This window comes from Elaeis guineensis, chromosome 8, assembly GCF_000442705.2.
Source record: "Elaeis guineensis isolate ETL-2024a chromosome 8, EG11, whole genome shotgun sequence".
NCBI lineage: Eukaryota > Viridiplantae > Streptophyta > Magnoliopsida > Arecales > Arecaceae > Elaeis > Elaeis guineensis.
Genome location: NC_026000.2, coordinates 7,567,155 through 7,591,432, shown reverse-complemented (window position 1 = coordinate 7,591,432; position 24,278 = coordinate 7,567,155). Strand labels below are relative to the sequence as shown.

General features: G+C 42.7%; 1 protein-coding gene across 1 annotated transcript; it reads right to left on the bottom strand.

The window, feature by feature from the left end:
- Window positions 1–20,609: 20,609 nt before the first annotated feature.
- On the bottom strand, window positions 20,610–22,427 carry LOC105050467 (jacalin-related lectin 19). Its single transcript, XM_010930497.3, has 3 exons — window positions 22,326–22,427; window positions 21,977–22,192; window positions 20,610–21,187 (listed from the first exon to the last, which is right to left on the bottom strand). Exons 1-3 carry the CDS (start codon window positions 22,326–22,328, stop codon window positions 20,831–20,833), a joined length of 576 nt encoding a protein of 191 aa, XP_010928799.1. The 5' UTR covers window positions 22,329–22,427; the 3' UTR covers window positions 20,610–20,830.
- Between the last annotated feature and the right edge of the window lie 1,851 nt (window positions 22,428–24,278).

Sequence of the window (24,278 nt, the reverse complement as noted above, 5' to 3'; positions counted from 1 at the left end):
GGTTGTACCATCAGTAAATTCTGTGTGCCCTTGTTCGGAATACAAACTTAGCTTCAAAACTTCGAAGTCTACAATCTCGACTCTCCAACGGTGCGTCGGCGCTCGCTAGTAGTGCGAACCTCGATGCCACGACTTGGACCCAGCATTCTACTAGAAATCTATGGTCCAATCGCCGACGGTGCGTCAGGCTCTTACGATGACCGACACATCTGCTTTGGCGGAAGGCTGGCGACGGTGACGGGACCCCCCTGAGTCTGAGCCGCGCCACTTCCCCAGCCAGCACCCGAGCAAGGCGACTGGCCAACTTGCCGACTTGGCTCCGGCCAAAAAAGGCAAAAGGCCAATGCAACTAATGTCGCGTTCGCAACCCATCGACCAGATCACGGTCGGTCGAAGGGTATTCGGCTTACCACCGTTTACCACACGTCTCGACGCATACGCCCGACAGAGGATTAGGCAACAGATGACCGACTTGTGATCCACCAAACACATCGGACATTGTTCAACTATCGGACCTTACAATGCGGTCGGCTCAAAGAGCTATGCCCGACTCGACGAATATGTCCGACTCAGGCCTGGGCAACGGGCACTCGACTTAAACTCTCGACTATCGGGTTATACGACAGTCGGGAAGCTGATCGAAAATCAGGGTTCGCTCCACCTTTAAATGGCGCGCGCACTACCGACTGTCCCGACTAGCTATCTGGGACCTTACCTAGTGCGTCGGGCCTACGACTTATACGTTCAAAGGTGTTTCGACGAGACATACATTCCAAACACACTAAGCAATTCAAGTAAGAAAGAAAGTTAGGAAAATATATTTTTGATTTCATTCAGACTTAAAATTGAGATTACAAAAATAGATCGAAGCCCGACTATAAGTACATCAAACAAAAACAAAACTCCGACTATTCACCGGAGTCGGCTTCTTCCATCGGGAGAAGATTGGGGGCGATCGGCGTATCCGCTCGGGTCGGGGTAGCTTCAGGGGTCAGCGTCGCCTGACCATCGCCAGCTTGGTCTGCGTCGGCCTCCACCACGGTGGTGCGATCTCCCGACGATGGGTCGGCCATCTCTCCCATGGCTTGGGTCTCCGACTCTGGCGGGATGATGCTACCGAGATCGAGCTCTGGATACAGGCCCCGGACGGCTTCCCGAGCGTCCTCGTACTCCAGTCGGTATGAGAGGAAGCCGCTCTCCAGAAATTCTTCCCGGTATTCCTCGGAGTCGCAGAAGTCCTCCACGGCCCGACCCATGGCTTCTTTCGCCGACTCCACCTCCGCCCTTGCTATGTCCGCGTCGGCTTGAGCGGTGGACAGGTTCTCTTCGGCCTTAGCGAGATTCCCTAAGCTTATTCGGAGCTGCTCGCGTTTGGCCTTGAGTTCCTTGGTGAAGTCGTCCTGCTCGCGATGCAGCTGACGAACAGTGTGGGACTTTCGCTTGGCATCCTCGTGAGCAGACTGCAGCTCGGTCTCCGAAGCGGCCAAAGCGCCGTTAAGTCGGGAGACCTCCTCGGTGAGGCGGGAGATCTCCCCCTCAAGTCGGGCCTCCTGATCGACCGACTGCCTCAGCTGGTCGACCAATATCACCTTATCAGCCTCGACAACCATGGCCTTATCTTTCCAGGCCACACACAGATCGTCGAATCTCCGATATTCGGCCTCCAACTCGGATATATTATAAATCAGCTGCAAAAAACAAAGCCGACCGTCAGAAGACCGAACTTATGAAAAATGATAAAAACGAAAAGGAGAGAGACTTATCCGAATCATAGTCGAGTAGAAAGAGGACAGCATATCAGACACCTGCTGATTCTTCATGACCTCAATGTCGGTCGGGAGGATGACCGCCTAGCATAGCCTCCTAGCCAAATCATGGTTGGCCAGGGCCGACGCTCCTTCGAAAAATGGGGAGTCGATTGACGCTCCACCGCTGGCTGACCTCCTGTCGTCGCTAGGAGCCATCGGGGCCTTCCCTCGTGCGGACACCCAGGCCCTGACATCAGAAAGGGAGGGTATGCTTGAGCCCGACTGGGTCCCTCCCGAAGGAACGACAGCCACCGACGCAGGTTGTTCGGGCTCGCGCGCCTCTGCCCGAACCTCTTCTGCTGGCTGAGCGACCGGCACATCCTCGATCGATTCCTCGACCGTCCGTCCCTCGGATGGAGCTGCTCCCTCGGTCGATCGTTTCTTGGATGGGGCTTCAATGGGCACTGTCGGCACCGACAGTGCGATGATCGGCTCCCGGTCCGACTCCGCTCCCGCTACCGCCGGCTCGCTCGGCGATGCTACTTGAGGCCTCTTGGAAGGCCGTGATGGTTCGGCTCCAGGCACCGGCCTCTTTCGAGCCACGTGTTACCGAATGTCGGCTTCCGTCAACCTCACCCTCGACGGCATGTCTGCAATATCAACAGCGAATCAGCACCAAAAAATAGAGAAAATGAGAAAGAAGAAAAATAGACCTAGGCGAGGAACCGAGCTCAGACCGGCGTCGTACAGGGCTTGCTCGATGACAAGCTCCTTCTACTTCGGCACCGAGATATCCTTCAGACAATGGAAGTCTTCTCGGTCCCCAGCCTCCACCCAACTGTTCTCATTTGGTTGGGTTCGGGGGTCCCTCCAGCGGGAAGGGAACCCCCAGGGAATGAGAGAAGAGACGAAGAAAAACTGGTTCTTCCATCCATTAATCGACGATGGAAGACCAGTGATAAAGGAGAGACCCTTTCGAGGGTTGAAATACCACCACCCTCGGACTTTAGAGTGGGGTCGGAGAACAAAAAAAGCTCGAAAGAGCGAAATACGAGGATTGGTCGGCAAAAGCCGACACAATAAAGCAAAGCTGACTACCAGTCGGATCGAGTTCGGCGCAAGCTGCGCCGGACACAACCCGTAGTAGTCCAGCACATTCCGGACAAACTCTGGAGCTGAAAAGCGAAGACCGACCCAGAGGTCCTCGATGTAGAAGGCCACCTGGCCCGCAGGCGTGTTGTTGACCCGACCATCGGCTCCAAGGGTGAACAGCTGAAACTGCTCTGGGATGCAGTACTGCTCCCGGAGCCGATCAACGTTCGGCCCCGAAAGTGAAGAGACCTCCACCTCCGGGGTCGATCGAGAATCATCCGTCGGGTTCTCCGACCAACTTTCTCGTGGAGATGTTCTAGCCATTACGCTAGAACCGAAGCCAAAGAATGAGAAGAAGAAGGAAGAGAACTATGAGAAAATGAGGAGAAGACGAAGGACGACGATGAAGGCTCCTAGGGAAAAAGACTTTCCTAGGGAGAAAACGGGGATGATTACCTGAGGCAAGGGACCACACGGCCAGGGTCTCGGCAACAGATTTGAAAGGTAGGGTTTTGGATGCTGGTGGCCCTGTATATATAGCGCTCCTCAAAGGTTGAGATGAAAGCACGACTAGCGAGGATCTCCCAGATCGTGATACGTGGCGGCATCTGGGCCTTCCTTCGGCCCGACGATTCGATGCACCGGCCACAGATCAGGCCACGTCGCCTTCATCCGCCTGAAATAATCCGACCCAATGGCCTCCTGCCATGCGGCGGAGAGGTCGTGGCGGTTTGAGTTTTCGAAGAGACGGCAAAAACGGCGGTTTCTATTTCTGATGGGATGCCTGACACCGATGGGATGCCTGACACCGACGGGATGTCTGACACCGACGAGTCGCCTGACATCCATAAGACGTCTGGCGCCGGACCGAACGTTGATACGATCGTCAGAGTCAGAGCATAATGCGATGGATATCCACTCCTTTCGCCCGACGCCACCGCCCACGCAAGGACGCTGGCCAACACGCCATCCGACTCAGAAGTGGGGGGGCAACTGTTGGAATATACCGACCGGTCGCTCTCATGCTGACTCACTGTCGGGCCCACCTAACCGGTGCCCGACTCTACCGATCGCACTAACCGACATCGTTCGATCGAAGGTATGTCGGTCGGGAAGACCCTTCCCATTCTCGATTGGCCGAACGACGTGGCCCGACCCCCGACTTTGGCAACACATCAGACTGGCCATGGGGGGTGGTGGCCGATGTCCGATCCCTGCGATGCACCGCTCCAGCCGACGGTGTCCCTAGGTCTTCACCCGACATCCTACGACCTAATACTGACGTATGGTCGGTCGGCTCCTCCGAACACCGTACAATTGTTGAGGGCCGCCATCTTGACAAGGGCATGCGACGTAGCCGCCCTAGGACATCGTCCCACCCAAGACATGGGTCAACCCTGGTGATTTGACAGCTCCACGATGATTTGACAGCCCCCACGGTGACTCTGACAACCTCCGACGATTTGACAACTCTCCCATTGTCTGCGCCATTAATGACGGTGCCATACCGCGCTCTACTATAAAAAGGGAGAAGGCAACAGTGCTGGAGGAGGTTCCTTCGAAACTCTTGTGCTTACTCTCTCTCTCTCGCTGAGCTCCTTGATTCTTTCCTACTGTTGCTTAGTCTCCTCTCTGACTTGACCGTCGGAGGGTCCCCGCCGGAGTCACTTCCGGTCAGTGCGGACTTCTTTTGTAGGCGTTCGTTTCCGACGATCAGACGATGAGGGGATTGGCCACAACACTAATCATACGTGCATGTTCCTATAAGCCAATGGCTAAGACAAGCATATATGATTGGCCTACAAGAACGCATGTATGTAATTGATATGGTGCATGGTAGTATAGTACAAGATATAATTTCTTCCATGGGAATAGATCCAAAATCTTGGGCTGAATATTTTTATAATATTTTTTAATTTCAAAATTATATTTTTATCATTTCTCAAATAATCATGAGTCTGTGACTTGTCTCCAACCACGACATCAACAAGAGCAATGTGGATTTTTTTTTGGTGAGAGAGCAATGGGGATTGAAGGTGACTGGAGAGCATTGTTGGTGCGGACACCAGAGCCATCAAAAATCGACAACATAATTTAAGTTCGATTTGGATCGAAGAAGCCTCATTAAATTGATTCTACTTCAGTTATTTATTTTCAGTCAATAAATTTTAATGCATTTGGCTTTGGATCCATAGGGCCATACTTGGATTTGTCCACGTCACCTTTGGAGCCACCACTCTCCACATGCCAAGAGAAGAAATATGCATGCCAGCATGTGCCGTGCTCATGCCAAGTTGTGTCAAGCATCAAGCACCCACATGAAATTCCATTTCTTCCTTAGAATTCTTTAAGAGTTCTTGGCTACTTACTTATTTTGTTGAAGGCTGATTTCTTTCCTATGGTAGATTATAATGCTTTACTTTTTTGTGGAGGGTTGATTTCTTCCTTGTAAAAATAAGAGATTCCTAAACAAATAGGACCCTTAGAGTCCTATATAAATCCTTGTATCTTTCATGAAAAAAATAATGAATGATTTTACAAACTCCACAAATACTTGTGTCAATCGCTCCGAGAGGGAGAGGGTGTGAGACCCAAAATCGCCCCACAAGGGGAGGGTGTGAGGCCCACTTTCTATCCTATTCCTTCTACTTAAGATTCAGTGTTCCTGCGACTCTGATCGACTCCACCATCTACCCACGCAAGCCTATTCCGTCAAGAGAAGATCTGTCTCCTCCAGAATTTTTATCTGTCGTGCTGAGAGAATGAGTGATTTCTTATTCTACAGATCATATGCTGTCAAGGACCTTCGTTCCTTAACAGTTGATCTTTGATTTTTTTTTTTAATCCGATGTTGGTAAAGACCTAGTTCTTTATCGATGGATCTGTTTGGTTAAAAGATTAAGAACCCTAATCAGAGTAGTTTCTTAACTACCACGATCCGAATTCTTATCATCTTCTTGGATTTTCTCACGGGTTTAATGTTTTATTTTCTCTCGTTCCATTCTTATTTCTTTTTTTTGCATCTACTCGTGAGCATGTTTAATTTCTGCTATCTGTTTATAAAATTTTCTATTACTAATTGTTTACTGATCTCTCGAATGGCATTCGTCTGTATCATTTAGATTGATCTCGCTTTAGTCTCGTATCAATCAATCACACCTCCTGAGCAGAGTATAGGCAACTATACTGTCTGTCCTGAGAATAATGAGCCCCTGGCCGGATGTGATTTGTTGTTGATGAACAGAAGAGAGCTTGATTATTAGGATTGATTTTCTTTTTAGGATTGTCCCGCATCAATTTGGTATCAGAGCAGGTTGATTAGGGCTTTAGTTTAAATTCAGCAATTTAAATTTTCGCAAGTTAAATTTTCGCACTCTAAATTTCGTACTTTACTTTCAAGCATTTTAATTTTATTGCACCTTATTTCTGCATCTTAGAGTTGCATGACCACTAGATCAGGTACCTGGTACCAACATCCTACTTCCCCACCCAATACCAATATGGATCCCAATATAGCAGCCATCATTAATGCTCTGACTGAAAAGTTTGATGACATGAAAAATTTTATGAAAGCCATGGATGAGAGAATAGTGGTATTAGAAGAAGCTAGACAGAAACAACCTGAACCTGAGTCTCTCCGACTACCTATAGGACAAAGAGGTAGGAATCTAGAACTTGATCGACCTATAGGGGCACGTCCGCACCATAACCAGTTCGATCAAGATGAGCATATTCTTAGGAATATGAAAGTCGAAGCCCCAAGTTTTGATGGTTGTCTAGATCCGAGAGAGTACCTAGATTGGGAATCAGGTATGGACCACTATTTTGGATGGTATGAAATGTCTGAAGCAAGGAGAGTTAGATTTGCTAGGATGAAATTGATGAGGCAAGCCCGACTTTATTGGGAAAGTGTAGAGCGTCTTCTCAATCAGAGAAGACAAGATCCGATAGAAACCTGGGATGAGATGAAAGAAAAACTCAGAGAGAAGTACCTCCCCATCTCTTACCAACAAAGACTTTTAGATCAATGGCAGAGGCTTACTCAAGGGAATAGATCAGTCACCGAGTATATCATGAGATTTGATGAATACCTCATGAGATGTGGAGTAGCCGAAGATAGAGTTGTTACCTTATCTCGATTTAGAGCTGGATTACGAGAGGATATTCAGCGTGAGCTCTTTCTGCGAGAGGTAACCACGTTGGAACAAGCTTATCAACTTGCCTTAGATTTTGAAAGATTTTCTAGATATTCGACTCTCCGTCGTCCTGAACCCAACCGAGTAACCCCTTCTGGATCGAGACCTAATATTAATCAAACTCCTAGTAACAGACCTCCACTTACAAATCCTATTGGGAGAAAAGAAGATAAAGGAAAAGAAACTATAGGAGAGTTATCAAAAGGAAGTAGTTCTCGATCTCATTGCTTCAAGTGCCATGGTTACGGTCACTTTGCTGCACAATGCCCCAACCGATCATTATTCGTAGAAGAATTAGAAGGAGAAACTCTAGAAAATATTGAGGAGAAAGTTTATGAAGCTGATCCAGATTTAGCCGAGCAATTTGAGAGTACTGAGGACATCCTAGGTTATGCCACACCTGAGTCAGACCTTAGGCTTGGAGTCGTTAGGTATGTCCTAGCCCAAACTAAGGAAAGTGAAGACTGGCGTAGGATCTCTATTTTCCATACCTTCATAAAATTTGGCGATAAAATTTGTAAGGTGATCATTGATAGCGGTAGCTGTATCAACGCCATCTCCACCGACACGGTTAAGCGATTAGGATTAACTCCTGTAGATCATCCTAGTCCATACCGTGTGTCTTGGATTGATTCCTCCTCTATTCCCATCAAATTTAGATGTCGTGTGCCCATCCAGCTTCATTCCTATCAGGATCATGTGTGGTGCGATGTCTTACCCATGGAAGTCGAAAGTATCATATTAGGTCAGCTTTGGCTATTCGACAATGATGTTACGATTTATGGCCGTACCAACTCCTGCAGCTTTACTCATCAGGGTAAGAAGATCACGATTAATCCTTCCCCACCTAAGGCTACTAATAGAAAGATAGGCGATGGACCAAAAGAAAATCTTAAGAAGAAAAGCCTCAATCTGATAGGTGCTAAAGAATTAGAGACGATCATGAGTGAAGGATCACCAGTTTGGATGCTTGTTGCTAGAGAAGTTCGTGAGGATTCTAAGGTGGATTATCCTAAGGAAGTAGCTAGCCTTCTTGCTGAGTTTCATGATGTCTTTCCTGAGGATCTTCCAGATTACTTACCGCCTATGAGAAACATTCAACATGCCATTGATTTAGTTCCTGGATCTACCCTACCCAACTTGCCCCACTATAGGTTGAACCCTAATGAGCATGCTGAGCTACAAAGACAAGTTGGAGAGCTGATAAAAAAAGGATTTGTGAGGGAGAGTTTGAGTCCTTGTGCGGTTCCTGCACTACTGACTCCAAAGAAGGATGGTACATGGAGGATGTGCATAGATAGCCGTGCCATTAATAAGATCACCATTAAGTACCGCTTTCCCATCCCTATGTTAGATGACATGTTAGATATGATGGCCGGATCCACTATCTTTTCTAAGATCGATCTTAAGAGTGGTTACCATCAAGTAAGGATTAGACCGGGAGATGAGTGGAAAACTGCTTTCAAGACAAAAAATGGTTTATATGAGTGGATGATGATGCCATTTGGATTATCTAATGCCCCTAGTACCTTCATGAGGTTGATGACCCAAGTACTACGACCATTTATAGGAGTATTTGTAGTCGTATATTTTGATGACATTTTGATCTATAGTCGAACTAGAAAAGATCATTTAGATCACCTCCAAAGAATGTGTCAAGTTCTTAAAACAGAAAGCTTGTATGCTAATCCTAAGAAGTGCGCTTTTATGACAGACCATATCATCTTTTTAGGTTTTGTTGTTACCCCCAATGGTGTATCTGCTGATCCTGAAAAGATTAGAGCAATAGTTGAATGGCCGGTGCCCAAGAGTGTGCATGACGTGCGGAGTTTTCATAGATTAGCAACTTTTTATCGTAGGTTCATAAAAGGGTTTAGCACCATAGTCGCTCCCATCACTGACTGCATTAGAAAGGAAAATTTTGAATGGACTAGGGCAGCCAATAGAGCCTTTCTAGACATTAAGGACAAGATGACTCATGCCCCAATCTTACATCTCCCTGATTTTTCTAAGGTTTTTGAAGTAGCGTGCGATGCGTCAGGAGTTGGGATTGGTGGTGTCCTTAGTCAAGAAGGTCATCCGGTAGCATACTTTAGCGAGAAACTTAACGATTCTAAACTCAAGTATTCTACCTATGATAAGGAGTTTTATGCGGTAATTCAAGCTTTAAGATATTGGAGGCATTACCTGCTACCGCAAGAATTTATTTTGTACTCTGACCATGAGGCCCTTAGATTCCTGAATTCTCAAAAGAAATTGAATCATAGACACGGTAGGTGGGTCGAGTTTTTGCAAGCCTATACTTTTGTTTTGAAACACCGTGCAGGTGTAGAGAATCGTGCTGCTGATGCCCTGAGTCGTCGTCATACTTTGCTGTCCACCGTTAGTATAGAAGTTGTTGGTTTTGATAAGATTAAAGAAAATTATGAGGAGTGTCCAGATTTTGGTGACATACTTACCGCTTTACGTAAGGGGCCATCTAGAGAACGTAGTGAATATACCCTTCAGGATGGTTACCTATTTAGAGAAACTAGGCTGTGTATCCCCCGTACATCTTTGAGAGATTTTTTAGTTTGGGAATTACATGCTGGAGGATTAGCTGGACACTTTGGTAGGAATAAAACTATAGAGTTGGTAGAAGCCCAGTTCTTTTGGCCAAGCTTGAAAAGAGATGTCGCCCGAATTGTTGTCCAATGTAGAACATGTGCCGTGGCCAAGCAGAGAAAACAAAACACCGGCTTATATACACCCTTACCTATACCAGACTGTCCTTGGCAAGATGTTAGTATGGATTTTGTTTTGGGATTACCTAGGACAGCCAGGAAGCATGATTCCATTCTAGTGGTTGTAGATAGATTTTCAAAAATGGCCCATTTCTTGCCCTGTTGCCAAACGTCTGATGCGTCGAAAGTTGCAAGGATATACTTTGATGAGATTGTTAGACTACATGGATTGCCTAAAACTATTATTTCTGATAGGGATGTTAGATTTATGAGCTACTTTTGGAAAACCCTATGGCATCTTTTAGGCACAAAACTAAAATTTTCTTCTGCCTATCATCCGCAAACAGACGGTCAGACCGAAGTGGTTAATAGGAGTCTTGGAAATCTTTTGCGTTGCTTGATTGGGGAACATATGGGTAACTGGGATCTTTTGCTGCCCCGAGCCGAATTTGCATATAATAGCTCTGTTAATAGGTCCATTGGCATGAGTCCTTTTGAAGTAGTTCATGGATATCAACCTAGAAAACCAATAGACCTCATCCCACTACCCATGCATGCTAGGATTTTCGAATCTGCAGAGTCATTTGCACAGCATGTCAAGAGTCTGCATAAAGAGATCAGTAAAAAAATTAGTATGAGTAATAAAGTTTATAAACAGAATGCAGATTCTCATCGACGTGTTCAAGAGTTTGCAGAGGGAGACTATGTGATGGTTTGATTGAGGCCTGAACGGTTTCCTTCCGGAACCGTGAAGAAGTTACATGCCCGAGGAGCAGGTCCGTTTAAGATCATAAAAAAAATCAGATCAAATACGTATGTTGTGGACCTACCTTCTGATTTTGGAATTAGCTCTACTTTTAACATTACAGATCTTGTCGCCTATAAAAAACCAACTCGGATACCTAGTGAGCCATTTGAGCCTGAACCAACCTTTGAGAGCGAACCTATCTCTGAGTGTCCACCAGCCAAAATGTCAGCAAAACACGATCAGATTGAGAGAATTTTGGATGAGCAGATCCTTTCCACCCGGAGTCGAGGCTATCAGCGGTATCTGGTCAGATGGCGAGGTCGACCGGAGTCTGAAGATACCTGGATCACTCGAGAAGAGCTGCAACGCATTGATCCCGATCTACTTGAGCGTCACCAGAGCGAAATCGACCCACACTCGACAGGGTCAAGTTTTTCCCACCTCGAGAGAATTGGTGCGGACACCAGAGCCATCAAAAATCGGCAACATAATTTAAGTTCGATTTGGATCGAAGAAGCCTCATTAAATTGATTCTACTTCAGTTATTTATTTTCAGTCAATAAATTTTAATGCATTTGGCTTTGGGTCCATAGGGCATACTTGGATTTGTCCACGTCACCTTTGGAGCCACCACTCTCCACATGCCAAGAGAAGAAATATGCATGCCAGCATGTGTCGTGCTCATGCCAAATTGTGTCAAGCATCAAGCACCCACATGAAATTCCATTTCTTCCTTAGAATTCCTTAAGAGTTCTTGGCTACTTACTTATTTTGTTGAAGGCTGATTTCTTTCCTATGGTAGATTATAATGCTTTACTTTTTTGTGGAGGGTTGATTTCTTCCTTGTAAAAATAAGAGATTCCTAAACAAATAGGACCCTTAGAGTCCTATATAAATCCTTGTATCTTTCATGAAAAAAATAATGAATGATTTTACAAACTCCACAAATACTTGTGTCAATCGCTCCGAGAGGGAGAGGGTGTGAGACCCAAAATCGCCCCACAAGGGGAGGGTGTGAGGTCCACTTTCTATCCTATTCCTTCTACTTAAGATTCAGTGTTCCTGCGACTCTAATCGACTCCACCATCTACCCACGCAAGCCTATTCCGTCAAGAGAAGATCTGTCTCCTCCAGAATTTTCATCTGTCGTGCTGAGAGAAGGAGTGATTTCTTATTCTACAGATCATATGCTGTCAAGGACCTTCGTTCCTTAACAGTTGATCTTTGATTTTTTTTTTTAATCCGATGTTGGTAAAGACCTAGTTCTTTATCGATGGATCTGTTTGGCTAAAAGATTAAGAACCCTAATCAGAGTAGTTTCTTAACTACCACGATCCGGATTTTTATCATCTTCTTGGATTTTCTCACGGGTTTAATGTTTTATTTTCTCTCGTTCCATTCTTATTTCTTTTTTTTGCATCTACTCGTGAGCATGTTTAATTTCTGCTATCTATTTATGAAATTTTTTATTACTAATTGTTTACTGATCTCTCGAATGGCATTCGTCTGTATCATTTAGATTGATCTCGCTTTAGTCTCGTATCAATCAATCACGCCTTCTGAGCAGAGTATAGGCAACTATACTGTCTGTCCTGGGAATAATGAGCCCCTGACCGGACGTGATTTGTTGTTGATGAACAGAAGAGAGCTTGATTATTAGGATTGATTTTCTTTTTAGGATTGTCCCGCATCAATTGTGTCCAGACCAGGGCATCAATAAATCATTCGATAGTTTTGAGTAATCATTCGGTAGTTTTGAGCTTGAAGAATTTGTGGTTATCCGGATATTTATGATAGAGATTCATCTTATCATATATAAAATATTGTTTGTATCTTTTTTGGATAATCAAAAATATGTCTTTGCATCGTACAAAATAAGGGATAGAGACCTTAAAATAAATCTTATTTGATTTACACTAAATACATGGAGGAAATTGAGCGTGGGGCAACACAAAAAAAGAGCTCTGAAAATGACCACAAAAGTTGATAGGGAGGACATCCCATTGCCAAGAATTTGTGGCTATTTTGATATTTATGGTAGAGATTCATTTTATCATAAATAAAATATTATTTATATCTTTTTCGGACAATCAAGAACATGTCTTTGCATCATACAAAACAAGGGATGGAGACCTTAAAACAAATCCTATTTGATTTACACTAAATACATGGAGGAAATTGAGCGAGGGGCGACACAAGAAAAAGAGCTCTGGAAATGATCACAAAAGTTGATAGGAAGGACATCCCATTGCCAAGAATTTGTGGCTATCCGGATATTTATGGTAGAGATTCATTTTATCATAAATAAAATATTATTTATATCTTTCTCGGACAATCAAGAACATGTCTTTGCATCATATAAAACAAGGGATGGAGATCTTAAAACAAATCTTATTTGATTTACACTAAATACATGGAGGAAATTGAGCGAGGGGTGACACAAGAAAAAGAGCTCTAGAAATGACCACAAAAGTTGATGGGGAGGACACCCCATTGCCGCGCCTTGGAAACTATCTTTACTAACCATGCTGATGTTTCTTCATGTATCAATCATGATAGGTTATACTTCTGCTATATGCATCACATATGCCCAATATTATATATTATGACAGTTCATGTTTTTTTGACACACCCCTTTCACGAAAAACAAGAAGTACGAGATGAAGAACAAAGAATAACAATACTGTCTGTTAGGACAATCAAATCTACTCTTCATTGATTCACTATTATTTTTCTGACTATATATCGATAATAGATGATGGACTGTCAAAATCGAACCGTCAAAAGAGATACGGTTCGACTACAATGTCTATAAGGCTCATCACCCAACGTTCTATCGATGCTATAGATACGGACAATCAACTATCAATCGATAAGCCGACCGACTGTCGATAACTTTCAATCGACTTTTCTGATGGCTATAAACCAACTATAACGACTCGATCGACTATATGATCGATGATCAGTTGGTATATCAGAGTCACTGACTGATAGTTAGTTGGTATATCAAAAGCATCGACATAAAATCGGTATGCCAAGATCACCGACAAACAGTCCGTATAACAGAATCTACCGTTATGATACTATAATCGTGAGAAACTACTCCACACCATGATTATTTAGTTGGTATAAACCACCTACTAATTTCATAATCATGGTCCGATAATGGGGGTTAACTATCCTTTTGTGCCACAATAAGCAGGATCTCACGTGTTCGACGGTTACACCCAAATTGCCTATAAAGAGAAGATAAAGGAGACAACATTGGTAAGACACATTTGGACTAAAATTCTATCGAATTCTACACTAAATATCATATTCATTACTCTCTGCTGACTTAGGCATCGAAGAATTTATGCCAAACATAATTCCGACCAGTGGACTTGTTTTGTAAGTTGCTTTTCATCAGAGTCAGATGCACTCAGAGATTAGTCACAATAGATTGGCATGCCAGATAGGGGAGAAAATTCAATCATCATAGTAAAAATGAGAGCCCATAACGTTTCCACCAGCTCCGTCCGACAATCTTTGAGCCAGAAAAATCTTCCACCTCCATTGGTAGAGTCCAAATCCTCACGTTCAGTCATCATCATGGATGCTTAGCAATTCACTATCTTAGTGCAGCAAAAAAAGACACTGACGAAGGCAGTTCATAGCCTTCAGTAAACACAGCCAACAATCGATGGTGACCAACCTCGATGACAGTCTCATCGATGGGATGAGCCATACCGCTCAGCCCATCACTCACAATGTGACCGACGGAGGTAGTTCATAGCATCCAGTAAATATAGTCAACAATCGATGGTGGCGCAACCTCGACAACAGTCTCATCGACGGGATGGACCATACCACTCAACTCATCACTCTCAACACATCAATTACCATCTATTTTTTCCCCACAAAGTTGATAAGGGAAAACGACGATATTCTTTTTCCTTTATCTAATGAAAGTTCTACTCCTAGGTACTCTCTCCGAGAGGATTCCCAGCATATGGACATCTACGAGCAGAAACTTCAGTAGCTAGATCGCCAAATCAAAAGGCTACAAAATGACTAAGTGATGAGACTTTTGGAAGCAAATGATTCAGAAAATTTCTCCAAACAATGAATTGATCTTGATCTATAATTCGAAAAGCTTCTTTAAATGACGAATCAATCATGATCTATGATTTTGAAAGCTCTTTCCAAACAACGACTATGTTCTTCTATAACGGAACGACCTACGATAATGTTTCAATCCAACAAAACAATGTTCCTCTACGATAGAACGACTATCTCTTGGATGTAGAATGCCGACAATCTACGAATATTTTCAGTAAAGTTGTCCTTATAATATATTCAAAATGGCATGATCAGCATTCAACTTTCAACTATACTTAGCTATCTACGAATATGATGTTTGACTGACGACCTATCGATTAAATCTACAAACTGACTCCAATCAATCAAATCTACATACCGACACAGGTCAGATGACTATATATGAAGATCTAATTATGATCGGGTAGAATAATATGCCGATCTGACTACGATCGAACGAAATGAAAAAATATCGATCCGACTACAATCGGATGGAATAAAATATCGATTCAACTATGGTTAGATGAAACAATATACCAATCTGACTACGGTCGAATGAAATGAAATGCCGACTTGATTATAATCAGACGAAATAATATGCCGACCCAACTACAGTCAGACGAAATGAAATGGCGAACCGACTACGGTCAGACAGAACGAAATGCCTATGGTTGAGCTGAACATGTCGACTCGACTATAGTCGAGTGCAATAATGTGCCGAAGGATGTTCGACAATCTCTACAACAATAACTACCGATTGATATTCGTCTACATTAGCAACAATTATCTACTACGAATAATGATCATATTCCAAAAGTTCAACATTTTTAGGAAAAAATTCTTTCATTTATCTAACCAAAGATTATAAAAATTGAACTAAAATTCGGTTGCAAAGGAAAGAAATTTCATTGCTAAGAGCTACAAAAATCAGACTTAAGTTTGATAACAAAAGAGAACACCTATCTACACCAACTACTGTTCGATTGCACCAGTCGATCGCAGCTGCTGCTTTGACCACCGTCACTGCTTTGGACTCTCTTACTTCGATAATAGTCGGCTTTGCTTCAATTGACTCTAACGCAACTTCTTCAGTGGCTGGAGCAGTCTCCACGACTGTCAGAGCTGCTTCTACTATCTGTTCTTTAGGAGTCGAGACGATGATGCTACTCAAATTAAGGTCTGGATAAAGATCGCCAACGGCATTTCTGCCATCCCCATATCCAACCCAGTAAGCTTCATCATTGCCTTCGAGGACTTCATTTTTGAAATCTTTGAATTTTTTATAGTCCTCGATAGCCCAAATAAGGGTCTCTTGAGCCCGACTAAGGGCATCCTGTGCAGTCTTCGCCTCCTCTTTGACGGACACTGACTCTGCATCGATCAGTGCCAACTTTAACTTAGTGGCCCAATATCTCTGTGGCTCACCCTCCAGCTCGCGGTAGCAGTCATCGCGTTCCCCTCGGAGTCAGCTGATGGTATTTTTCTTCTGTTGAATGCAGGTATCATGGGAGGCAATTTTCTCTGGTGCTGACGATAATTCAACCTTCAGTCGGGAGATATCTTCTTTGTATTTCCTCTTTCGATCTTCCACCACCTTTAGGAGCTCATCGACGATCTCCTTATCAGCTTTGGCAATCATAACTTGATCCGTCCATATTCGATCGAGCTCCATCAGCCCGTCGAACCTATTCTCTACGGCTGACATATCATGCACCAGTTGAAAAAGATAATACTCAATAGTTAATATCACAAAGCAAGCAAACAAAAAATAAGAAGATAATGAAACGCCAACTTATGCTGAGGATGATGGGATAGAAGGATGAGAAGATGTCGGGTATGGTTTGATTCTTCCTATTCTCCCTGTCAGTTCGGAGAAGCATAGCCTCCAAAAGCTGCTTAGCCAGCTTCGGATTTGTCAATGCCGACTCACCAATGAAAACTCAAATATCGCAGTACTCCGTAAAATCTTTCGGAGCCTCACCATCGAGCGAAACTTATGGTGCTTTCCCTCGATCCTGAGTAGATGGCTGATCGACTGGAGCTTCCATCCATTCGGATGTTGGAGGTGCCTGAGACACTATTGGCGCCATGCTAGTAGGTGGTGAATCAACAATCATGATGCCGTCATGATCGCTCGATTGCGCAACTGACGGAGATGCTTCGAGTGGTGGAAGGACCACTGGCGCCGACAATGCAACGATCGATCTAGTGCTGGCCTCAGTGACGACCATCGATGGTGCATCGGGCCGATTCTTCTTCGGACCACGAGAGGGACTGGCACCGACAGCGGGCCTTTTTTGGATAGCAGCCCGTCGAATCTCATCTGCTGAAGGCTACATGGCTATAGATGGAAAATGACAGGCTTAGTAACAAATTTGAGATTTAGTAGAAAATGTTAAGTGAAAAATGAAAGACCGACTATGTTATACCTACGGCAAGTGTCGAACTAAGTCTGACATTGTATAAACTCTACTCCATCAGCAGCTTTCATTGCTAGGGAACTTTCATATCCTTCAAACAGAGGAAGTCATCTCTATTAGCAGCATCAACTTTGCTATTTTCATTTGGACTCATCCTCGAATTTCTCTAAGTGGAAGAAAAGTCCCATGGCAAAGAAGAAGAAACAAAGAAGAATTGATTCTTCCATCCATGGATGGAAGAAGATAGACCGATAATGAAAGATAGGCCTTTCACCACCAACACTCAATCTTAGAATGGTGGCGAAGTACAAAGAAGGATCGAAAAAGGGACACCCTAAAGGTGGTCGGAAGCATATGACATAACAAGACAAAACTGATAAGAAGTCGAATAAAATTCAGAGCAAGTTAGGCCGAACAAATTCTATAATAATCAAAAATATTTCAAACAAAATCCAGAATCGAAAAGCGAAGGCCGGCCCGAAGATTCTCTACATAGAAGGCTATTTGATCCGGAGGAGAAAAAACCACCCGACCATCCAGATTGGGTGCGGATAGCCGAAACTGTTTCGAGATATGATACTACTCTCGGAGGCATATAACGGCGAATTCGATCAAAGAGGAAGCCTCTATGGCCAGATCCAGACGAGGATTGTCAACCATAGTAGTTGATCGACTACCCCAAGAAGGTTTCGGACTGAAAATCCTATCTACAGGTCTTTCTTCTTCCCTAACCTTAACCTTTCCGTTTCTACTACTACTAGCCATTGACAAAAGCAGAAAAGAAATTGAAAGAAAAGTAAAAAAGGAAATGGGGGAAGGAGAAAGGGCCAACCTAAAAGCTAATGGAATCCTAGCGGCCATGAAAATGCAGAGAAGAAGAAGAAGATGCTCTCGACACCCACGAAAATCCTCTAATAGAGCTCTCGATACCCACAGGAATCACTCGGGCACTCAGAGTTACAGCAAAAGATCCAAACAAATCCAAATGGAGGAGGAAGACAACCCTTATATATAGCCCATCAACGATCGAGTAGGGATGGCAAAATATGATCCGACCCGCAGTCTAACCCGCATTCGACTCATCATAAGTAGGTTTGGATTTGGATTAAACAGGTTCGAATCATAAATGGATCGACATGTTTAATCTATTTATTAAATGGGTCAGATTTGGGTTTAAAGTTTTTCACCTGCCCAATCTATTTAACCTATTTAAAGTTTTTATTTATTTGGGCCTGTGGTCCTGTGGGCTTTTGGTCTATTCCCACGATGATCCACGAGGGCTTGAAGTGTGGAGCACGCGTGTTTATTTCCTCCAAATTTGCCTGTTCGTGCATTTATTTTCTCGCTCCGATAGACTTTAACCCCATCGCCCTCAAAACCCTCTCCCAATGATTCCTCCAGTCCCTCTCCCCTGACCTTGAACCTCAATGCCGCACGAAATCTTCCCTCTCCACTGTCGCTGCCTCATCCAACTTCACCCTCGTCGTCCTCAATCTTGTCGCCACTGACCCCATCGACGAGCAGATCTGCCTCGCTGTCATCGTCCACTTTAAGAACCACCTTCACTCTCGTTGGTCACCCTCCTCCTCTGATGACCTTCCCACTCCCTTTGTCACCTCACCCACTCAGCCCCTCCCTCTGCCTCACCTAGATCTATTCATCGGTGCCACTCCTGCAGAGTGAAGTAGTGAACCCCTCCTCCTACTATCCCGCATGTGCTCCGGCTCTGAAATGATGAGCCTGTCAGAGAAGATCTAGTCGTTCTCCTCCTCATCGCCATACACCTTCCTGTTGGAGTCTGGCATCCCCAAGAGAGAGGGCGCCGTGGCATAGCCCTATTGCGGATCTTTGTGGAAGCTGTAGCCCACGGGGATGTCCTCGATGGCTCCACCGTCGAAGTCTTCGACATCGCTGGAGCCGATCGAGAGCATGGGGGTGGAAGCTGGAGAGATGGTTGGGTGGAGATACGGCGAGGGTGAAGGCGGAGATGGTTGGCCACAAAGAGTCGAAGACAGAACATGTATTTTTGTATTATTTTTTTTATAAATGGGTGATTAAATGGGTTGAGTTTTATTTTTTTTAAAAGGGTTATAAATGGGTTGTAAACAGGTCGGGCCGAGTAACCTATTTATTAAGTGGGTTGGGTTCGAATTTTAGAATTTGATCTGTTTAAATAAACAGGTCGGGTCTGGATTCAGAGTTTTTTTATCCGATTCGTTTATACCTGATCCGATCCGTTTATACCTGATCTGATCTGATTGCCATCATTACGATCGAGATGTATTTATTCAAATCAAGACTTCCTAGATCTTGGCACTTGGTGGTATGAGGGCCGAACATCATTCGGATCTTTCGACATAATCTACCGTCTGATCATAATATGTCAGCACTATCCGCATGAGTCATCAAGAGCCAATTATCATTGGACATGTAGTGGAACTCGACTGGTTAAAATCAAATCAATCGAATCGTTCGGCAGTCTAACCGACTGTAATATTAATAACCGTCCCTTCGACTAGACGTCCTAATGTTGATCGCACAACCATCGAAACGATAAAATAGCTGGAAACTTTCGATTTTCAAAAAAATTATTAATACCTGTAGCAGAAATGACCGCAGAATTGGGGCTCAAAAAGACACATGGTAACTCCCATTGTCTAACGTGCTGAGCCACTTCGGACTTGGGAGTGGGGGCAACTATTGGGATAAACAAACCTACTCCTCCCGATTCGTTATCGGTCTCTCGACTATGTGTCGGCAATGGATGGTGGACCGTCAAGGCCGGACCACCAAAGGAGATGCGGTTTGACTACAGTATCTATAAAGCTCATCACCCGATGTTCTATCGGTGCCATTGATATGGACAGCCAACTATCAATTGATAAGCCGACGGACTGTCGGTAACTTCTAATCGACTTTTCTGATAGCTACAAACCAATCATAATGACTTGATCGACTACATGATTAATGGCCAGTCGGTATATTAGAGTCATCGACTGATAGTCAGTCGGTATATCAAAAACACCGACATTCAATCGGTACGTCAAAATTACCGACACACAGTCGGTATAACAGAATCTACAGTTATGATACTACAATCGTGGAAAACTACTCCACACTACGACTGTTAGTGGGCATAAACCGCTCATTAACTCTATGATCATAGTCCGATAATGGGGGTTAACTATTCTTTCGTACCACAATAAGCGGGATCCCACGTGTTCGATGACCACCTAAATTGCCTATAAAGAGGAGGTAAGGGGGATAGTGTTGGTAAAATACATCTGAACTAAAACTCTGCCGAATTCTATATTAAATATCATGTTCACCACTTTCCACTGACTTAAGCATCGGAGGGTCTCATCGGATATAATTCTGATCAGTGGATTTGTTTTGCAGATTGCTCTTCACTAGAGTCGGGCATACTTAGAGATTGACCACAATACCGTCTTTTAAGATTTGTTTGGATGATTGAGCTAAAAATCTTATTTGATTTGTTGGTTGGACCAATACAACTAATAAGATCATGAGATTATAAACCGAGTTAGATCTATTCTTATAAATACCAAAAAACAGCCTTGAAAAAACTAGATAACATGTGCTTTTGGCACTGATTTGCCACACAAAGACAAGTGTATTATTTCAGAAAACCAAGTCAAATGCATCAAACCACATTATTACATACACAGACCAACTTCAGTGTTTATTTTCGCTAGGCGGACTCATCTTCAGCATATCGTAATGCATAACCTCAAATATTTACATACACTACAAACTGACCCCAATATATCATAAGTACACGGAATCGGAGCTTGAGATCGAATCACTGCAGGAAAGGAGAACTTGAAGATGGGTCTGACAACTCTGTCGAGGCAGAACATAAACGCGGTGCGATGTTACATCGAGGTGGATCAGGCCTGAAATAGTGCTTCGCCATTGTCTTAACATATACACCGATGGCAGAAAGAAAACTACTGCTACTACGTCCATGAAATCCACCAAACCTGACACCCGTCTGGAAGTTGAAACGGAATGGGATACCCTCTTCTCGACCGTATGGTCCGTAAGTGGTCCGGTTGCTTTCTAACGTGAGTGATCGTACGACCGTAGGACCTTTGTGCTCGATGGGCCCATAATATCCAGTTAAGGATGTCAAATACTCCCACGATTCAAAATTGATCTGAAAATAAACAGATAAGCAGCATCAGAGTCTGAAAGTAAGCATCAATTGCGAGTTTTATTACATCAAACTTGGTTTGATTGTATGGATCCTACTTCACCATTTGTTAGAATTTCTCAGAATCCGGGTTCACCATTTGACCATTTGTAAAGTAGGACTCCAGATATATGTATGCATGCATGTATGTATTTATGTATATGTGTATTTAGATACAAATATTGGAATGACGGGAAGATGGAGGAATTTTTGTTGTTAGAAAAAGAAAAGGAGGCAGTCATAAATCAAGTTTTATGGTTTTAGTCCAAGGACTGTTTATGGCAGCTATTTCTTGAAATGGTTATGCATGGCATAAGCAAGTTTGAGGTATAGATATTAATTGCTAATGTCTGGTTTTCAGAAAGATGTTTGGCAAGTATAAGGCTAAATCCAAGCCTTATACCTGCTTTATTCCCAAACCGGACACTGTTCAAGATTGTAACCATCAGATTGTAAGAGGAGTCATCATAGAATTGGCAATCGATCGATATCCTGAAAGAGTTCAATTTGGTTTAATTGACAAATATTTAATTAATCTTGTATATCTAGTTATGAAATGCAAAATTCCCTCATCCTAAACTATTCTACGACGCACATAACAAATAAAAGCATTACTCATAAAAAATCGTCTCGCGACACTCTGCCGGATGAGAATAAACCTCATAAAAGTGAATGCATAAATTTCACCAGAAACTACTGAATAAAACAGCTAAAAGAAATGTGTAAGAGAATGTGAATATATGGATTACTCACACAGACAAAGTTATCTCCATCCCCTCCATGCCTGTGTGCAAGCGCTAAATTTCCATTGAAGTCATACAACATTTGAATGGAATTTATGGCATTTCCATGAGTTATAAAGATCTGCCTCACATTTCCATAACTTGATTCATCCCATTCTGTATTTCGGCTCAGAAAATCCCCTCGTGGCCCGACTTTAATAAGAATCGCATCATTCAATATTGAACTCTGTCAAGCACAAAAAATAAAAAATAAAAAATAAAATCCAAGAAACTTCAGGAGAACTGTCTGATTGTCTCAGTTTTGAAATTTTTTTTGAAGACAACATTCTATGCAAGTAAGACTCCCTCTAGTGACTCACCATCCTCAAGCTTAGCGGTTTGTTTGGCCCAAGATGCTAAGGACTGCAAATCTCCGACAGCTCTGACACCAAAGAGACACCAAAAACGATGTGAAGTGTTGGAGCACGTCATGTCTCTGTCACGGATAGCCCATTTTATAGTAGTAGTGTAATGGTTAATATACTTTTCTTCGTGAAAGCATCGAGGGCATTGCTTCTTTCCTGCCTGACCCCGTATGGCAAGGATTGGAGTACCAAAACAAGGGATTCTCTTATTCTATACCTTGGAGTTTCCTTTACAATAGCCCGTATTTGATCCTTGGCTTCACTAGCTGGCGACATTCAGCGCCATCACCCAGTTGATAACGTCTTCTAGTTTTGGATTCGAGGATATGTATCCGTTCACTAAAATGTAGACTTGGTTAGATATCTGATCTCCTACTCTTAGGGTATGCAGAAGGAATCGTTGATTATTGGACAGCCATAAGCACTAATTATATACTCATCCATCTGTTATTTGCCACCGAGATTTAAGCCATCTACTAAAGACAGCTAGAAATAAAAATGAACGGATGTCCGGCTTAGAATTGAGCCTCTGACTTTTATGAAGCTTATGTTTAAACCAGAAAAAAATTTGAACATTGCTTTATTAATAAATAAAGGAGATATTACTGTTCAAAAAAAGAGGAGGATATATTTTCACGCCTCCCGAAAAATATTTGGTTGGCTCTTAATTACAACACTCGGGATTGGTTCGTGATTTTATTTTATTTTTATTTTTAAATTTAAAGAAGCGACAATAACAATGATAACACTTGGGATTCGTTCATCAAAAGAAAAAAAAAAAATCTAGATTGAATTCTTTGGATATAGTCGATAAATAAAAAAAATAAAAATATCTAATGATTTTCAGTGCGGAAATCTTCTTGAGAAATAGTTAAAAGACTATGGATCCATTGTAGTAAGACATGCATTTAAGCTAATATACTACTTTTTGTCTCACCTGTCTAATTCTATTCAAATATCATCTACAATGAGCCTAACATTAAGCATATGCATATAACTTAAACGAGCTATGTATTTGAAGTGCGGTTATTTTGTCCGCAATACAAAAGTTTGGATCCTGATTCAACCTTTTTATTCTTTAGTTTTTGGTAGCTATTTGATGTTTTTGTTGGTAGTGGGAGAGCAATGCTAGGGGCTATAATTAAGCTCCTTTTAAGGATTGTAGTTTATATTGTTTGTGTGCAAGTATTTGTTAATGTGAATTATTTGAACTAATTAATGGGATTGGCACTGGCATATATAGATCTAAATTTAGATTTGATAATTTTTATGTTAACACGAGGACATGTATGTATAATTTATGCAACTTGAATTTTATGGATATTTTTATTGTACCATATCCATCAAAATAAAATTTAAATATGATTGTGGGATCTGAATCCGATGCAATAGTTTCTTGAGCCTTTTTATCAAATCCTGATCCTAAATTTTGAATAGAGAGAGTAAGCTATTAGAGCTAATCATGTTGGAAAATACAATCAAGAAAGAACAATATCACAAGCTCTTTTTGCCTCTTTGCATAATTAGATAGAATATCACAATAATTCACCAAATAACGTTAATAAAATCTGGATTTAATGGTCTTGGATCCCTGAAATGTGGATATCCAAGCTATATTCAATGAAATGTGGATCCATTGTTATAAAAAAAAAAAAGGCAATATTCATAGATTATCAAGATCCTCGACCAAATACACAGTTTGCAAAATTAGATATCATATCATTAAACCTATATCTATATATATATATATGTGTGTATATGTGTATGTATTATGTATAAGGATGAGCAAAATTCAAGATAGATAATGTCGAACCCGACAAAAAAATGTTCTGGAAATCAGCATGCACCCTTTGAACTTTCGACCGGGTTCAATTTGTTTTAGTCGCTCTCAACTTGCGAAATCGAGTC

What these genes read in the sequence shown, in the direction of transcription:
- LOC105050467 (XM_010930497.3), bottom strand. An exon ending in ATGGAGATAACTTTGTCTGT is followed by an intron (nt 21,188 to 21,976) that starts GTGAGTAATCCA and finishes GTTTATTTTCAG; the next exon opens with ATCAATTTTGAATCGTGGGA.